Genomic DNA, 18947 nt, shown 5'->3' with positions numbered 1-18947 from the left:
AAAATAGATTTTTGTTTCATTAGTTGCCTATATTACAGCTCAAATAGCCACCTATAAAGGGGAACTCACTCTGGGTGAAAGTAGACGTAACACTGGTCACAGACTCTGACTTCCTCTCCTGGACATCCATCCACCAGCATCTTATGCTCTGAGCATGCGCTGCAAACCAGGCGGCCGCATCGCCGGCAGTGATGCCGTCTGTTGAACTGCAGACAGAAAGATACAGAGACAGCAGAAATATTCAGGTGAATTCCTCTAGTTGCCAGAAACGTATGGAATATTTACACCAATATTTCTAATATTAGATATAAGTCCTTTGTTTTTATTCGGTTAATACAAAAAAATTAAAGGATTTAATTAATTTGACAACACTGATAACTTCCTATTTCTCATCCAAAATAAAATCTGCAGCTAATCTAGATCCATTTATTTTCCTCCTCTTGGGTTCTGTTGTTCTGACCACCTACCATGGTGAACCGCTCCCGCCGGCATACCATGCACGTGCCGTGCTTGGTGTCTGGGACCCAGTCCTTCTGGGCCGGGGGCTGGTCCGGAGGCTGGAACTTGGCAGATGAACGCTGGCGCCGCTCCGATGATCCTCGATCCTTTTCCCTTTCCGAGCCGCTAGCAGACAGGGTGTGCGTGGGGGTGCTGTCTGCAATCGAACAGAAGGGAAGTAAAGCTGAAGAGAACAAGGACCAAAAAGAAACCGTTTGATCGCTTTTCTTACTTGAGGAAGAAGATGGAGAGTCAATTCGGGTGAACGACTGAGAACTGAGCTCTTGAGCAGGGCACTGCAGCAGTGCATCCTGAAGGCTGATCACAGAGTCTGGAAATTAAAAAGACGTGTTTTTTGTTGCTTAAATGCAGTGTAGACTGGGATTTAACCCTAATTAGAAAAACAAAACAAAAAAACTGCAGCCCCAACCTGAACGAGACCTCTCTTTGGGGGCACATGAGAAGTCGAGAGCTTTGGAGGCGTATTCTGCCAGAAGCTTATCTATGTCTTCTGCGGTGAAGCCAGCCTCCTGACCAACCAGCAGACTCTTTAGGGTTTTCACCGCCACCTCTGCCCACTCTACCTTCAGATTCATCAACAGCTGCTCCAGCATCAGCAGCGGTTCTGAAAGCAGGGAGAAATACTCCTGCCTGGAGGCTGGGGGGAGAGTCAGGAGTACCTGGAGGAAGAAACATATCCATGCATTGTAAACGTAACAGAAAACAACAGGGCTGAACAGGAAATAAGCCATCGAGAAGAATTCAGACTATGAGAACCAAACATTTCAAACTTGCAGATGACACATGATAGGGACAGTTTGTTTCCTTTGAAATTGTGAAACTTTAAAAACAGATGAGTTCAGGAACATGTAATCTTAAAGCTATGACTCCCTTCGTCATGGTAAACTGGGTGTGTTGTTTTTCAAAGAAAATTACCTCACAGGAGGTAACCTCACGTGTGCATTATAGGAACCAGTTAGGTTTCCTGTGTTATATGCAAACAGGCATGCATGCACAGGCCTGGGAAAATGAACTGCACACTGGTGAGGTACAAAAGCTTTAAAATAACTAAACTTCATTTTGTTTTAATAACTTGGTTTGAAGTATGACGCATAGATCTGTTTTATTTAACCACTCGCTAAATAAGCTGGACGGAGATTTTATCCTGTAACTCACGCACAGTGAGCAGAATGTAGAGGATGTCAACAAAAAAATAAAAAATAAAAAAACACCTCCATGGCAACCCTTACATTTCCTCAACAAGCCAACATTTGCCATTGACCTCACCGAACTCTATTCGGACCTTAACTGGAACTGTGTCCAGTTTCCAGTTACAAACCCTCATGTCGAGTGTTAAGAACAGAGGATGTGTGATGCTGTGGGCCTGATTCTCTCCTAAAGGCATGAGATGTGAGATGTGCATGAATTCAGGGTCTGTTTGAATCACCAGGCGATTTAAAACTAAGCAGATCAGTGGCTCCAAAAGCCATGGCTAAATCTCACCAAAATGGCCGCCAATGATTTAGTTAAAAACAGCTAATATCTGTTCTGAAAATAAATGTTACACTGGTTAAATAAAACCAAACCTAATTCTGATTTTTTCTTAACTTTTAGCGTTAAATTTAACTTTCATGTCATCTTTTACATGTTTACCAGATATGTTTTTTATTGAATGGATAATTTCTGAAAGGTCAAGAAACCGACCAACCTTAGAGCCAAGGTGAAGGGCATGGATATGCCGACGACGCGCTGGAGACACCTGTCTCTGGAAATGAAGAGTAAGGTAGTCAGCCAGGAAGTGGCAAGCGGCCAATCCAGGACGCCGATCCAGGGCGTGCTCGCAAACATCGAGGCCCACCGCAACATCTGGGATGCCTTCAAGTAGCTAAATGGACAAATTAGAGACATAGTAATCATTTGTTCTTTCTTTTTTTTTTCAGGGTGGAATTTATCGGGAATAGACCTTTAATCCACATGGGGTAAAATTTATACATGCAGGCTCAATTTTGGACCTTCTAAGAAACCTTTGGTTTAGTTAAAGCAGGGTTCAGATCAGGGCTTAGTGTAGGCCTTCTTTAGAAAGTCCAAATCAGTTCAGTTGGTAAAAAAAAATCTATTTCCTGGAGAAAGAATATTCTAAACTCATCTTTAGAAACCACCAATGCTGTATGAAATTGTCTCATTAGGTTAGTCCTTTGGGAAAGTTTGTATGTATAACCCAAGGATTCTACTTTCTAAACAAAGTGAAGACGATCAATGTATAAATTGTTTTGAAATTTTCATTGGTTTTTACTGTTATTCAGTTTTGACTGCTGGTTTGATTTGTTTATAGCATTTGCCAGATAGTTTAGTTTTCTTCTTTGACAAAGCTTAGTTTCAGGTTAGTTTTAGTCTTTTTTTATGTAATATGAAAACAATATTTAAACTTATCTCAGATAAGGACCGACCGCTTCAGCAACACAAATGACCTGACTGCTGTAGCTGCCAAATGCTAATATAATGTGGTACAACAACAAAAAGACTAGAACAGAAACCAGAAATTAGACCCCGGCAAGGCAGGAGGGGGGAAGCACGGGGCCGCTGGTGTCCGGGCTACTGTTACCAGGTCGGGTTTGGTCGCTCCGTCCCCAGCCCCGACCAGCCACGGAGCTTACGGCTTGGTTCTGCTGCACTGTAGTCGGCCAAAATCCTGGATGATTTTGAAATTCCCCCAGGACATTTTTGAGGTGTGAAAAGTAGGGCATGTCCAGGAAAAAGAGGACGTCTGGTCACCCTATCCACAATTAAAAGCAGCAAGAGCAGCAAAAACATGCATGCTGCTTCATTTTTTATGCTTATACAAGTTTAATTCTGACTCGCGGCTGACGCATCTTTGCTGCCCCTAGCTACGCGGTGGAAAAGTGGGTCTGATGCGTGTTGGGTGCAGCTATCCCACCCTTTCTTTGCCTGTAACAATGGCAGCTATAATTGCTGTGATCAGTGGGTAAAAAGTAGTTTGAATCTATTTTGAAGAGAGTAAGTCCACCTGAAAACATTGTCAGTGCAGTCAGTTTATCCAGATTACCATCCTGCCCTCAAATATTTCTGTCAGAGCCGAACAGACCCATGTACACAGGCGGTGCGCTGTCACTAGGAATCCAATTTAACAGCATCCTCTGGCCCGGACGCCTCCTTGCGGTTTGCCGCGGCGGCTGGAAGGCTTTTTTTTCACGTATGTAATCCAAACTACAGGCACCAGAATAATAAAAGTGAACATGTTTTGCCACCAGATTTCTGCATTTAAGTTAATTTAGGCGTTAATAAACCGTTTCAGAGGAGTTATCATAGTGCTCTGCATCATCAGTGCTGCCTGTCTCCCTGCCAGTTCTGAGATCAGTGACGCGATGCAGACAGCATGCACGTTCATGTGTTTTGAAGACGTGGCTTCGAGGGGTGGTCTGGAGGGAGAGGCATGGTTGTGTATGTTCAAAAATATAACTTGCTGGAACCATTTTTCCAACATCTCCAACTGCACCTTTAATGCATTATGATAAAACGTAAACTAAGAATGTTGTCTCTTAAAATTCAGTTAATTACAAATCGCTTTCTTCTTACAACAGTTTCGGTTAGTTTTTGTTTGTTTGTTTTTTTTGATAGGTTTACTGTTCATTTTGATTTTAGTTAATAAACATTTTTTTTATACTAGTTTTTGTCATTTTGCCTATTTTAGTTAACGTTAACCATGGAGCAAATTTTTTAAAGACAATTGCTCTTTCCAAGATGAGTTGTCACCTACAAATAAGCTTCCAGTAGATTGAAAGTATAATATATGCTAATCCTACCAACTTACCCCAACTTAACTTATCCCATTTAGAGACTCCAGTTTGATTGTTGGAGGTTTACTGTAATGGTTCTAACCTGAAGGGCTTCATCCATCTGTTCCATTTCCAGCAGATATAGCAGATGCTCAGCCTGCATCTGCCGCTTCAGCTGCTCAGAGACGGGAAAGAGTTCAATCCACTGCTTACAAAGAGAAAATTCCTGTAAAAACAGAAAAAAACTGGTTAATTTCTGTATTTTTAAAATGCCAAATCCTTACAGTTGTATAGTTTTAAGCAGTGTTTGTTTCTCTAATTAAAACCTTGTACCCACTTTTGCCTCGAGGATCATCGACAGCATTGACTCAGGGTTAGTTTTGGATTCCGTCCTCAGCTCCTGCCAAGTTTTCCAAGGTAAGGAGGGCCGCAAGGTCATCATCTACGATGGGATAAGACAAAGATAAGACTTAAAAGGCAACAAAGCAGAAACAGTTCTTTGCTTTAATCACTGTTTAAAATAACGCATATCAGAGTAGCCTTACCCATTGGTAGATGCCTAATTCTGTCCTCCTTAGCTCAAGGTCTGTTCTCAGAGAGCTTTGTGTGTTTAGGTCATTAAGGCAAAAGTCAATCAGCTCCAGACAGTCTGACAGAGGCCACCGCTCCAGAGCCTGGAGAACAATGCGAGCTCGCAGGTCAGCGTCTTGCACCCGGAACAGCTGACCAACACCTTCGGACTCTGTTATCAAACAGAATTATAAAAATAAAGAGCTCATTTACATTTCAACATTTCATTTGGGGAATATATCAGTTTGAATCTGAGGGCTTTCTTACTAACAAGTCAATAAAATCAATCTATAATGCTGCACAGCAACCAGAACTACACCACTTCAGGTTTGATGCCTTTTAAGTAACAATAGCGATATCACTAAAACAGATTATCACTAAAACAACTGGAACAAAAACAGGATGAAGATTTTTTTCTCTCCATTGCATTTCATTAAAAACATCCAGAAATAGAAGTAACTAACTTTTTGAGTTTGAATAGAGTTACAAGGTAGAAACATAAGCTTTGAAGCAGATTCAATTACGACCATTTTATGCTTTATATTCATTAAAATTTAAATTGGAAGAATGAACTTAAAACACTTTTAATCCAAACTGGAAATCTGAAAATCCCCGTCAGCAAGACAGTGAATCATCCTGGTCTCTCACAGTCACTATGCAGCATTTGCATCACTTTAAGCCTTAAAACCATGTTAGTTACATGTTTTGACTCCTCACCTTCTAAAGCAGCGCAGACAAGTAGGTGGTCTGTGAGCTCCTTCTGCTGGCTGCCTCCCTGCCCGTACAGCTCCAGCAGACTGAGGGCTCGCTCCACGTTTTTAGACACCAGAGCATTTTTAAAGGCCTCGGCAGCCAGTGCCTGAGTCGCCTCTTCTTGAGGCCCACAGAGCAGGAGACCGATGAGCGGTTTCCCACAGATAGCACCTCCCAGCCCAGCAGGCCCTTCCTCCTCGTCGCCTAATGCGATCCCCAGCACAGGTTCCACCATAGTCTGGAGGTAAGCCCTCAGAATCGGAAATTCCCTCAGGAGGCCGTCCGCCTCTCGAGAAATCTGCTCACTGTCGAGGACAACCTCCTTCTTGCCGCTGCGGAAATATCCAGATAACCCAGATGATTTTGTACGTGTCATTTCTCCTTTACACGCGCTTAAACATGCCAGAGTGGCAAGAATAGGAGAGCGAGACTTAAGGAAAGACAGGGCTGAAGCTGTGAGGAGAAAGGTGTTTGAGGACGATGAGGTTGAGGAGGATGAAGAGATGGAGGAATGAGATGGTGGTGATGTGGAAAGGTTAATGGGGGAAGAGAAGGGGTCGTCCGCTGAGACTTCGGACTCAGAGCTGACATCAGACAGAGGTTCAGTCATTCCCAGAGCGTTGCTGTAACCCTGAGCGTGTGTTTGAAGCAGCACAGATAAATTGTCGACACTGAAGGCTACATCAGCTTTCTTCCCCTGATCAGAGTCTCCTTCAGCAGCCGGACAGGAGCTCCACAAAGGCAGAGCCTCGCAGCATCTCTGAACAATGACCTGCTGGATGCTCAGCCGAAGCCCCTCCTGCTGCAGAACCGACAGAACTCTGGAGATTAAATAGAAACAGAAACAATGAAATTAAACAACTGTAAAACAGCAGCGAGTATTAAAAAACATCATCCTTCCTAATAGTTTCACATTTTAACACAAAATGTTTATTGTGTTGGTATTTTAACCTCTTTATTCTGATGCCTTAAAAAATACAATTATGAAAAAGGGTATCAAAAAAGATCTGTTACCATAACACACAGTAACAGCATTATGCTAAAGGGATGATCTTCATTAGGAGTTAGGGAGGGTCCGGCAAAAAGCCATTTCACCCTGAGCATAGCTAAATAAATGTCGTTTAGAGCTGCAACTATAACATAACCTTAAAATAAAATACAACTATTTCTTATAGTTAAATATCTGATATAGGAGACATATGTTCCCATTTTATTAAACAACAGTCAGTTCAGATTTTCTAGTTTTTAACTCTATAAGAATAAATGTGTTATGTTTGAGTTTTATCTACATTATTGGTGTGATATGTTTGTTATTGAAAAACCTAATTTGTACAACCAGACATATGTAGTGAACAGAAAATCTGTAATAAATTACCCAGAAATGCCAAATGTTTTTAAATTTTTCAGAATTTACAAGATAGTTTTACAGACCTAAATAAAAAAGTTCTGTTTTTCTGAATAAAGAAAATTACTTTAATAAAACAATGAATAAAATATTTTTTGTATGGTAGAGGGTCCACAGAGGCACAAGTTGCAGACCCCTGACTTACTGGAGACCTGATTAGAAATGACGAAAAGGCAGAGTGGGGCTAAATACAGTATAACAATTACAGATGCTCTCCATTCAGTTTGACTGAAGATGATATATTTTGCAAGAGCAATTAGAGAAAATTCTAACCATATTTTCCCTTTAAATAAAGGCCTTACTGATTGCTCTGATTGGTGGGATTTAAGTTCAGTTAAAATACCAGAACAAGATTTAATATGTGTACCTGTCAGGAGAGACCTGTCTGTCAAACAGAAGGTGGGAGACAAGTTGAAACGGAGTTTGGCGCAAAACCAGGAGGGGGTTCCCAAGCTTCACTTGACTTCTTTGGTCTAAGGAAGGACAATAAGCAGAGATAATAAAAAACAAACAACTGATCCAGCTGGCAGAAGGAAGAGACAGATAATGGTACCTTCTGAAGAGAGGCTTCGCACCAACACAGAGGCCAGTGTGTTGATGTAGTCGAGGAAACTGCGAACATAATCTGGCCTTTCATGGGCTCCTTCTGGCTCAAAGGGGCAAAGCTGGTCCAGAGAACGAAGGAGCTGCTTCATGCTGGAACGAACAGTGTTAGCGTCCAGCTCTGACTGCTTCAGACTCGCCTGTTCAACCAGCAGTGTCAAAATACTGCTGTCCACGCTGCCCTCTGTTGAATAACGCATATCGTCAGACACAGAACAGGAATAGGTCGATCTAACCTGGCATTAATAAAAACAATGTGTTCAATTGATGGAAACAAACCTGTCGGATCGACAGCAGCGCTCAGAATTTGTAGCGGGTTCTCCAGACGTTGGGTTAGACTAAGTCGGGCCGCAATACTCTCCTCACTCAGTGTTGGGTGGCAGGAGAGCAGCACTTCCTGGATGCAGCAACCAAATGGGAAGGAAAACACCTGGTCCTCCCCGACTGACTCTGTAAGCAAAACAGACCAACCAACACATTATTAATAAAGATCTTTTCACACAGATTTCTATTTGAGTTCTGAAATCAGCTGAATGGATCTAATTATATAAAAAAAGGAACCTTGATATTTTCAATTTTTTTTTATGGATCCTTTCCTTTTAATGTTACTTTGATGTGTCATCTTAATTTTACTTAGTTTCTTATTTCTTAAGAATCAACTGTACTTGTGCAGATATGAAATATAATGTTTTACAACTGCATCCAAATACACTAATAATTATTAGGTGAATCCATAGGAATTGATGTCAGGCAGGAACCAACTCAAATATTCTGCCTCTTGGAAGATCAAATATTCAATGGCGCAGACAAAGAGCCTGCATAGCATACCAATAAAATTTTTTAAAAATTCTAAAAGTAATTTTAGAATTTGATCATTGCTGCAACATTTGTGTAGTAGCTGAATTCTGGAGCATTAGTACAAACATGCCGTACATGTAGCATCTCAAAGTTACAAAGCTCTGGCTACTGATTTAATGGAGAAACGCTAATAAGACTTTGTGGTAGCCTGGCTTAGATGGATATTGAATGATGTATGCTTTGGTATCAGATATAAAATAGGACTTAGTGAGTCTTACTGCATCAGTATTAAATGTTAAGTTTCTCTATTCACCTGTTTTGATGGAAGGTTTATGAGTGGCTGAATGATTCAGAATCTTGTTGATCTGCTGCAACACCATTGGGAATCCACAGATCCCTTCTGAATGAGGCACTTTACAGTCAGTTCTTACTCCTTGGGAAGCACAGAAAAATTGTTAAATAATAGAAAAACACACCAATTTTAACTATATATAAATGCACCTCTTATGTTACATAACACACTAAATAATTTAGTCAAGTTCATACCCCGCGCTTCAAGGCTGCTGGTGAGCCTGCGCTCCGCAGTGTCCAGAAGCTGCCGAGATGTTTTCCAGAGCTGGCAGTGGCAACAAGCTAGGTCGAAAGCAGCCATGGCTGCTGGGCTGAGCTCCTCAAGCAGTTTGTACAGAAGGGTGGAGGTGTCAGAGGAGCAGAAGCTCATCCAGTATCCTTCCTCCAGGCAGGACAGCGGATGAGCAGGGGTGCTGAGGAGGCGGTCTGCAATGTCTGAGATGGAATAAAAAGCAACTCCTGAAGGGAAACAGAAGAAAAGCATTAAAATGTAGTTAATGTGACAAATGCAAAAAAAATAAAAATAAAAATGCAAATAAACATCTAACCTGCTGCGGCGGCACTACCGATAGCCTGCAACGTTGAGCGACCACTGCTGCCCAGCCGACTTCTCCCTGCACCTGGAGCCGCGGCTAAACCCAAACCCTCAGAGGAAGATGATGAGGAAGACATAGACTGGCTTTCCATCTTCTGCTCCACTTGGACCAACTCCACCAGAACTTCTTTATAGCGCTCCATGAAGGCCAGCTCTCCACAACAGGTAGCCCCCTCCAGGTCAAAAACTAAAGACACCTGGAAAGAATCAAAGAAAGCTCTAATTTGCAAAACCAGGAATTAGCCATCGGGCCCTTACTATAGCAGCAGAGACAAAACTATTTAGCAAAATAGATCTGCAATTAATTGTTTCACAGATGACTAGAGACCTGATGTGCCTGCATGAAGTTTCCCCGACGGATGCAGGAAATCAGCAGAGATTCTGGAGGAGACAACATGGCAGGAACCAACCAGCTGTGAGAACCTCCACATGGACAAAGCTCCAGCTCCGCACACCCTGCCAGGGGCACCCCACCACCATCTGGTACATAAAGATGAAAAGCTATTACCCATTTTTACAAGCAGCCTCCAAAAACACAGAAAAATAGGATTTATTAATGAAATATAGCACATTCAATTAACATTTAAATGTAATACATTTTTAGGTAAAATGACTTGCTGCAAGCAAATTTAGCTGGACTTAATTGTAAAGTGCTTCATAAACTATTTAAGACTCCCTTAATGTATTTAGATATTTAGTTGGATTTTATGTCACACCAATTCACAGATGTGCGTCAGTGTGAAGTGGATTAAAAAAAATGTTTTTCTGATTCGCAGAAATCCCATCTCCTTGAATCAATACTTTTTAGAACCAGCTTCAAGTGTAACTACACCTGCCTAACTTCTGACATGTTTCTGAGACAACTTTGCAGAACTTCTTGGTTGAATTATGGTGCCAAGCTTATTTTACTGGGCCATTCTCATAAGAGAGGATGCTTTAATTTAACCTTTCTGTTTTTTTGGTTGCTGTCCTGAACTCCTATCACTCTAAAGTGATCTGCAGCTTTTCCTTTGGGACTTTATTCCCCACTCTAACAAGCTTCCATGTCCCTGCTAAAGAAAACAGCCCCATACTGCCACTACAAACCCAACCACCAACAGTCCTATCAATGGAACGAGGACCTCTATATCTGCGCCATTGTTAACTGGTCTAACACTTTAGCTGTTATTTCCTCAGCTTAATCTATCTCCCCATCACTTCAAAAGGGTTTTAAACTGGATTTTAATGGAGCATTTCTAAATGCTAACTAAAGAAATCTATTTTTGGTCACTTAAAGTTTAATTCTCTGAATCTTTGGTTCTGGTAATTCATTGGGATTTAAAATATTTGTTCTCAGTCACCTGATGCACTTGTGCTAACTTCTCCATTATGTTTCTCTGCAGAGGTTTGCCTCTCGGCAGGTTGCCTCGCCGGTTTCCTCCTCTTCCTCACACTTGACCTTTTGCTGCATCCCAGAGGAGCAGCAGTAGAACTACATGTTGACATCTGAATGGGACTTTCTGAACCTGCAAGAATAGCAACCATTAATTAATCCACAATTAGTTTAAACTGTGAGCTCTTAGGCACATGGACACAGCTGGATGTTGAACATAAACCACTTTGTGATTCCCATGGAAAATACAGCTCATTATTTCTCACCATCTGTAGTGGTCTGGTTGCTGGTGATGATTTGCAGCCTCCACTGGGCCTCTGCGGTGCGTTTAGATAACCTCTGCAGGCGGGCTCCAAACGTCTCGGCCGTTACAGAACAGCCCAGACTCGCCACTGCCTCAGCCTCCCGAGGCAGCGCTCTTCCCTCTTCCTGTCCGTTCTGCTGACCCACCACACACATGCCCTCCAATCCTTCTTTCAGCAGCTTTAAAAAACCCTCCATGGCAGTGACATCCACCAGAAACCCTCTGCAGCCATGAAGGCAGTGGCTTAGATCCAAGTGTCCACCATGAGCTGCTGCTAAACAAAGACGAGGCTTAGGGCTTTCCTGGCTGCTGCTTTCAGCCTCATCTGAGCTGGATTTTCTCGCCTCCGCATTTGTTTCTGTTGGTCTCGACAAGCTTTCGGATTGAGTCTCATGACCCGTGTTTGAGTTGGAGCTGGAGTCTTTTTGTAAGTGTTGGACAAAGTCAGAGGTGGATAGAAAGAGAAGGGAGAAGATATTCTCCAGGAGCTCCAGGCGGAACATGGCAGGCACAGTCTCCAGGTACAACTGACACTCTGATAAATAGTGCTGAAACATATAATGGCAACCTGGGAAAGAGAAACCGACATCTTTAAGTGATATCACAGATGATCGTGTTTCAAATGGATCTGAAACCAGCAACGAGAATTTCTATTTGCCAAAACTGTGATCAATCTACAGCTCCTACCTTCTGAGGAAGCTGAAGTTCTGTTTGTGTCCGTTTCAGCTCCTTGGTGATGCTGCTTAGACTCACACTCGGCACAATTGGAGTATTTATGGAAGTTCACACACAGAGCATAGATTGCATACTTCATGGCACAGAATCCCTGAAACAAAACAATGTTCCTCTGCACACCAGAACTTTGACTGACCGCGTTTTCTGAAAGAAATCAAAACAAGGAACCAAAGGAAAGCTTTAATATTTCACACCATGAGATTTTCAAGCGACTAACTGGGAAAATGCACACTATTAACCTGTTTCGGGTGAATTTGGCAGTTGCTGTAGTAGATCTAGTATCCTGTGCTCTTCATACTCAGCCAAAGGAGTCAAGGAGTGCAGAATATAAAGAGCTGAATGATTGTCCAGAGTCTGTAGTTGTGCTTGCAGTGCTTCCATGGATACCCCCCTGCACACACAGACCCAGACTTAAACTAAGAATGTAAAAAAAAATAAAAAATTGTCTTTGAAACACTGACCAAAAAAAAAAAAAAAGAAAAGGAAAAGTGTTCTTACGGATTGTTGATCTTGCACCACTCTAGAACCCCAAGTTGAGATGACAACAGATTACAGAAATGCTGAAGAACCGAGTCATTTGCTGAACCCTGAAGAAATTAGAAGTTAAAGAATAAACAAAAGACTCTCAAAGCAATTCAGCCAAAATGAAAATATCAATGTTCTTAGAATCTAGTTTGTATTGGAAGCTAGTTAAGCAACTTGTTATGCACTGCTGGTCAGCTGGCTAAAGCAGCTCCAATCATCTCACTTATGATGTAATGTTGTTTCAAAATGCCACCTAACAGGCAACACTTTTAAGGACTATCTAAAGATAATCCCCAATTTTCATCCTAAAAATTATGACAATTGAAAATGTCATAAATATTTTGTTCTACACATGTTGAAAGACTCCCCACCGTTTATGATTGCACCTTGGCACTAGAATTAGATTTTGGCTTCAGCATTTCTGTATTTCGGGATTATTTTTGTGCATCTAAAAGTGCAGCCTCATGTCATCATGCAGCTGCCTTCAGCATAGGCCTGCCCCCTGCTGGCCCAGCAGTATAAAAGCAAACAGCAAGGCCACCTCTGCACTGTTATCAACATATACAATCCATTGATTTGGTTCCTATATTTAGCTTGTTGCCATAATATATTTAATATAAAAAAGAGAAGAAATTAAGTGCATACACATTCCTTTTATTTATTCAATTTTGGGCTCTTATAGTACCTCCTCTTTAGGAGCGAATATATCAGTCTGCTGAATACTGGACACATGCAAGTTGCCAGCATTTTAATAAAGAAAATAAGCTGTTCTGCTAAACAATCTGCTCTTTAATCCAAAATGCTCCAAAAGAAAATGCTATCAAATCAGTCCAATAATTACTTCATTTATAAGCTGAGTTTATTTGGATGATTTTGTTTAATCAAATAGTGACCTTTCATGATGGTTGCTCAAAATGTCCTTGTAAAGCCCATTAAAGATCACTAAAGGTGCACAAAGAATTAATGNCAATCAAATACTGACCTTTCATGATGGTTGCTCAAAATGTCCTTGTAAAGCCCATTAAAGATCACTAAAGGTGCACAAAGAATTAATGGAACATGAAGAAGAATATGTTGTGGCCCAAATCATGTCTGCGTTTGAATTTTTGGGATGTGTCCTCTGAGGGCCAGATTCAGAGTCCGATTACGTCATAGCTCTGCGCCGAGGTCTGGTAAGATTTCAAGATTCCTTGTTATGCGGCCTACAAATGCGTCCAGCTTTTTGGACGATTTGAAGGATGGGTCCGGTGTATCCTTTCTATCCTTGTTTATTCCAGGATTCATTGAGACCAAGCAAGTCGGCTGCTCCTTGATCAAAGGAAAAAGGTACTTGCCGCCGAACAGTGGTGAATATTGGAAGTTCAGTTTAATATGATACAAGTATGAATAGTTAAGTGAATAGTTCCATCTGAAATTAATGAAAAAAGAGGTTTTAATGGTTATTGTGTCAGATATGTGGCAGGTAATATTTGATTTACAGTAACAGTAAATCTGTTACTGTGTAAATGGGTTTGGCTGTAATTTAAGGACAGATTCTAATATATATCTGTAGTGTGGGGCCTATAAATCTGATATTTTTATTTTTTAAATTTTTTTTGCTATTTTGCACAATTTGCTTAACTACCGGTAAGTATTTTTTGTTGTTGAAAATAAGAGATTTTGCAGATATATTTTTTTTTATAAATACATTGTTTAGATTTACTTATCTTTCCACCCCACAGATGTGGACCTTAGAAAAATGTATCAGAAAAATATAATAGTGAAGAGTTAAAAGATAAACAATAAAATACTATACTGTAAATAGTTTTTAACAATATAAAAACTGTGCACCTGGAGAAAAAATAACCAATATGCAGCTATGGACATTTTTACAGTAATGGATTTTTGAAAATAGCAGCACTACATTAGCACTACATACAGCATTACATTTGCTTTTATTTATTCATTCTCCCGGTGGTTGTCACCTTTATTCCACTCTGCATTCACATGAGTGTAGTAGTCTTTGTTCACTTTACAATAAAATAAAAAAGAAAAATTAAAAAGAAACAGTTTTGAAAAGTTCGGTATTCATTCTTTTCCCGCTTTGTGTGTCAACTCTCACGGATGCTAAGTGACAGAGCGTACCACAGAGAAAGACGCAGAATGCTAGACCTGTTTGAATTCACAGCCAAAACTCTTGGAAGACGCAGCCCATAAATTTAAACTCACCCCATGTATGAGTCTTGGTAGCATACGCTATAGGTTTGCGACCTCCCTGCCATGAGACATGCACACAGGTGAAGATGCACCTGTTGGCAACGTAGCTCGATGCTCAATGGGACGTTTTGATTTTTTGCTTTGATCAGACAGGTTTTCTATGATCCGCACAGACAGGATATGTTTCCCCAATTCAGAAAAACAAAACTTTAAACTTTTTTATTTTTATAGGGCAGCCGCTTAAAACCTCTCTGCTCTAAGTTTTAGCAGCTCAGTGTTCAAAATTATTCTCATATTGGATAAATTAATAGGTAATTCTATACATAATTGTATTTACGGTACATGACACTAAGCCGGTTCATGTTTATAAACAGCTGAATGTGAAATTACATTTATTAGGCTATTATTTATTTGCTGCTACTTCTAACTTTCACTTCTATAATTTGTGATTTTATTATTTTATGAAACAAAGTAAAAAAAATATTCCTACTAATGCAACATGTAGCAGTAGTAGGAATAAAATCTGATTCTGTGTTTTTACATGAAAGAGGCCAGGTTATAAGAAAAAAGTAAAGGTTGCCCTATTACAAAAAAAAAAGTATAGAAATTTATTTAGTATTTATTCAGTATTAGTAGCAGAGTGAACAAACCTGCTCTTTGTGGAGGATGTTAACAAAGGTCTGAGCAGAGTTGAGGCTGTGACACTGCGTCCATCCCAGCAGCAGCAGCAGGCGAGACAGCGGCCGAAACTCCAGCTGCAGTAAAACTTTCAATCCACTAAAATCTTCATGTTTCATCAGGTCCAGTCCACTGACCTACAGAACACAACGGTCTGATATTATGACACCGGATTTCATTTTTCAACTTAATCATGATGAAGCTGGTAAAAAAACAAAAAAAACAAGAGGGAACAATTCTGGCTGTAGATTTCTTTTTCCAGGAGTAAACTCACCAAAACCTGCTCGAGAAAATGCTTCCCACTACTAAGGCACTCAAAAAAGATGGTCCTCCAAGCAGAACGACGGTCGTTATAGCAACACAAACTGAGGGCAAGCTTCTCAGCTTCTGGTAGGTCCACTAAAAAAGGGGGATAGAAAAAAATAAAAATAATTATATGTCACTCTTTTTCTTTTTAGAAAAAAAAAAAAGAAAACATGCCATGCTTCCATTGCGATAACATACGTTTCATTTTCTGTAATGATAACAGTTTTACATATGAACCAAAGCAAACATTTTTGATTTGATCGAATAAAGATCAAAACTTTACACTGAAGAAACTTCACTGGCCCACATTCACTTTATGGTACTTAAATCAACCCATCTTTTGTTTTCTCTGAGCCCAGATGCAAATAAGGTTTATCTTTCAAATAAATTCAGCAGATTTTTCTAAAATGGCTCCACCACATAAAAATGCTTTCCAGTAGATGTCCTGTAAACTTTGAGACACCCAAGAACAGGAAGCATTTTCTTCCATGCATACGTAGAGCAGTCGTATCAATCTGCGCATTTCATGAGCCTCTGAACTCAGGTAATGTTTATGCAAACAAATAAATGATTTCTCTGCAGAAACAAAGAGCTGGCCGCATGAGAGGAAATCTAATGCTCTTCTTCTGTCTCCACGAAATGGATCCCACTTTTACCATTAGGACCGGTAGATATGGTAAAAACAAAAAAATGAAAACACAAACAAAATCATTGACTGCTATTTAAAAATAGCACCATTGACAAAAGGTATGTCTTATCACTAAACTGTACATAGCAACAGCATTTAACCAATTTTTTTGATTAACAATTTTTGATAAAAAAAAAACTCTAGCTGTATTTTCAGGGTAGCTATTTAGCAGGAAAATGAGCTTCTACCAAAGCCAGAAGTGTTTTGGTGCCTTTAATATGGTTTCTATCTGGATTATTTTGCAGCACATATCTTCCCATCAACACTAACCATCTTTAATGCACTTGAGTGAATCAAATTAAAATTAAGACAACTTTGAATCTCTCTGTTTGATTATTTTGAAGAGAGTATATACTTGGACTTGTTAGTTTTGAACTAGCTCAAAACAAATAAACTGAATTAATATTAACTTAACTCCAGGGGTCTCTAAGATGCATTACTAAACAAAACAAAAAAACAGCTTAAAGAACCAGGGACTCAATAGACAGGTTCTGAAAAACCATCAAAATTATTACAGTACTGAAAAATCAAATATTAAGATGATCCAAAGACATTCAGAGCAGATGGCAACTATATCACAAACACAATTGCAGGAAAGGAACACTGCACACATCCCTGAAAATGCAATCTTAGCTGTGAGACATGGTGGTGGCAGTGTCATGCTGTGAAGATGCTTTGACTGAGCAGGAAAAGGAAGGTTAATCACAGCTAATTTGAAGTGGATCAGTTCTATAAATGCAAACAGTTACTTTTTTTAAGACAGACTCAGGGCAGCTGAATTTTCAAAAACTTGGTTTTGTTTTTCTTTCACCTGGAAATTCCATCTTTTGCTGATCTATTATAGGGATGGATTGCATTTGTAATATAATAGCAAAAAAAAAAGGAAAAAAAATTGCAGAGAAACTATATTTTTCTTCAAGTTACATTTAAAAATATTTTTTTCACACCCCAGGCCTTTAAGTAGCAGTAATATTCTTAAACTGAGTTTGACATCTCTAGTAGAGTGAGTTGCAGCTGACGTGCAGATCCATGCATGCGAGCTAGAGGTAAGCACTTTTCCACACCACATTGAAGTCCTGCCACAGAGAATTCTGGAGAAGAGAGCGTTTAAGGCCACAAACACAATAAACCATGGGGCCAAACACGACTCCCTCAAAATAAAATAACAATTTAGATTGAAAAAAGAATCACAAGTTTTTTTTTTTTTTGCTAAATAACAACTGAAAATTGTAATGAAAGCATAACAGACAAAAATCTAAGGCTATTGAATCCGTTTGCATTGTGCTTTCTGACTTTGTTTTTTCTGCTCAAATATGTGGTTAAGCAGCAGACAACCACCCCCCACCCCCCCCACCCCAAAATTAGAAAAGAGAAGAAACAAAAGACAGCTGCAGCCATCAATTTTACTGACAGCAGTCGAAATGTGGTAAAGCTGTGAGGCTGAAGAAGCAGAAGTGTAATTAGAAAAGGGGAAAAAGATTAAGTCAACATTTCTTCCCCCAACGCTATGAATGGCAACCTATTTTAAAGCAATAATTATCTCTTATCTTATTAACATAAAAACAGTCAGGCTTCATCAGCACTGGGCTTTTTTGTGTTTGTGTTTTAGCTACGATTTAGGGTTTAGAATTTTTGTATACCAAATATTCATGTATAGATTTCATTTTTGTAATTCCCCTACTATGCTGATAATGCATAGAAGGGGAATTACTATGGTCTGGGTTTTTTCTTTATTCAATTTATTCTGTAAAGTTTCTTGTTTTTTCTTATCCTTTGTACCTTTGTGTAAATCCTCATCCTTCAAGATACCAGTTGTATTTATTTTCTTTATTCTGTTTGTACAAAATCATTAGCATAATTTCAACACATTTGACTTTGCAAATTGCGTCTACTTTTTTTTCTTTAACAGGAAAATATGGAATGCAAAGTGATCAGGGTTTTGTGTTCATCGTTGGCAAAAATAGTTGCTTTTTTATTACTTTTTATGCAATCAAGTCTTCCTTAGCTTACTTAACCACACAAAAACATCAGAAAGGGAACTGATTTATAGAGTTATGTGGGGTTATCTTGAATCTGGTTGCTCAAAATGAGTGACGTGAAAACTCAAGTGGAGGAATGACTAAATCACATATTCTGACTAATAGCTATGATGCAGCTGTTTTCTAAGTCCAGACCTAAAATAAGTGGCTTGTAAATCCAGTCCCTGTCTGCAATGCAAAGTGTGGCAACACATTCAGAACTGAACGTGTAAAAACAAAACTTGCGTTTTTCCTTTATATATATGCGACACAGTGAGAAAGGATCGGCATTGATCGCACCTGCCAAAGTCATGGAACAATAAAATTCAAAGCAGGTTCTGAATGTGGGTCTCAGAGTAAAGTTGGCTGAATGCATGACCACACAAGACTATGATTTTTATTTGTAAAAAAAGTTCGGAAACTTCCCATTTCAAAAGTAAGCACTACTTTTTCTGGTTCTATTGGATAAAATACTAATAAAAACACAAATGTTTATGGTTTTATGGGGAAAGAACACAAAAAAGTTGTATATACGTGAAGACTTAATGTCAACTTCATATGTGCGACTATTAATCAGGAATCAGCACATTATAAAATGTTATAGTTGCAGTTTTCGAAACATTTATTCGAGGTACTGTAACGTGTAGTTATTTGAAGCAACACAGGCACATATCAAAAATGTTTATTTCCGCCCACCCTGCAGACTTTTTTGGACATTTTAAACTAACATAGGTATTTTATAAACTGTGTTGCCACTA

At 39.6% G+C, this 18947-nt stretch overlaps 1 protein-coding gene across 3 annotated transcripts in view; it reads right to left on the bottom strand.

The window, feature by feature from the left end:
- zfyve26 (zinc finger, FYVE domain containing 26) overlaps positions 1–18947 on the bottom strand; it is a 34387-nt gene that overhangs the window by 9137 nt on the left and 6303 nt on the right. For 2 of the 3 annotated variants that reach the window (XM_015390580.1, XM_015390588.1), the window contains exons 7-29: positions 15452–15576; positions 15150–15314; positions 12277–12365; positions 12018–12169; positions 11731–11922; positions 11006–11611; positions 10708–10872; positions 9696–9847; positions 9321–9564; positions 8968–9231; positions 8735–8854; positions 7903–8073; positions 7574–7807; positions 7388–7493; positions 5580–6436; positions 4838–5034; positions 4630–4734; positions 4381–4518; positions 2207–2383; positions 929–1178; positions 731–829; positions 468–655; positions 70–206 (exon numbers count right to left, since the gene is read on the bottom strand). In XM_015390580.1, coding sequence (XP_015246066.1) covers positions 70–206; positions 468–655; positions 731–829; positions 929–1178; positions 2207–2383; positions 4381–4518; positions 4630–4734; positions 4838–5034; positions 5580–6436; positions 7388–7493; positions 7574–7807; positions 7903–8073; positions 8735–8854; positions 8968–9231; positions 9321–9564; positions 9696–9847; positions 10708–10872; positions 11006–11611; positions 11731–11922; positions 12018–12169; positions 12277–12365; positions 15150–15314; positions 15452–15576 — 4933 coding nt within the window. The remainder of the gene's footprint in view (positions 1–69; positions 207–467; positions 656–730; positions 830–928; positions 1179–2206; positions 2384–4380; positions 4519–4629; positions 4735–4837; positions 5035–5579; positions 6437–7387; positions 7494–7573; positions 7808–7902; positions 8074–8734; positions 8855–8967; positions 9232–9320; positions 9565–9695; positions 9848–10707; positions 10873–11005; positions 11612–11730; positions 11923–12017; positions 12170–12276; positions 12366–15149; positions 15315–15451; positions 15577–18947) is intronic. The other variant, XM_015390596.1, reaches the window with a different exon arrangement.

Source organism: Cyprinodon variegatus, unplaced genomic scaffold (genome assembly GCF_000732505.1).
Source record: "Cyprinodon variegatus isolate N-32 unplaced genomic scaffold, C_variegatus-1.0 Scaffold21, whole genome shotgun sequence".
Lineage (NCBI taxonomy): Eukaryota > Metazoa > Chordata > Actinopteri > Cyprinodontiformes > Cyprinodontidae > Cyprinodon > Cyprinodon variegatus.
The sequence above is the reverse complement of the archived record's forward strand: the minus strand, read 5'-3'. Positions and strand labels throughout refer to the sequence as shown.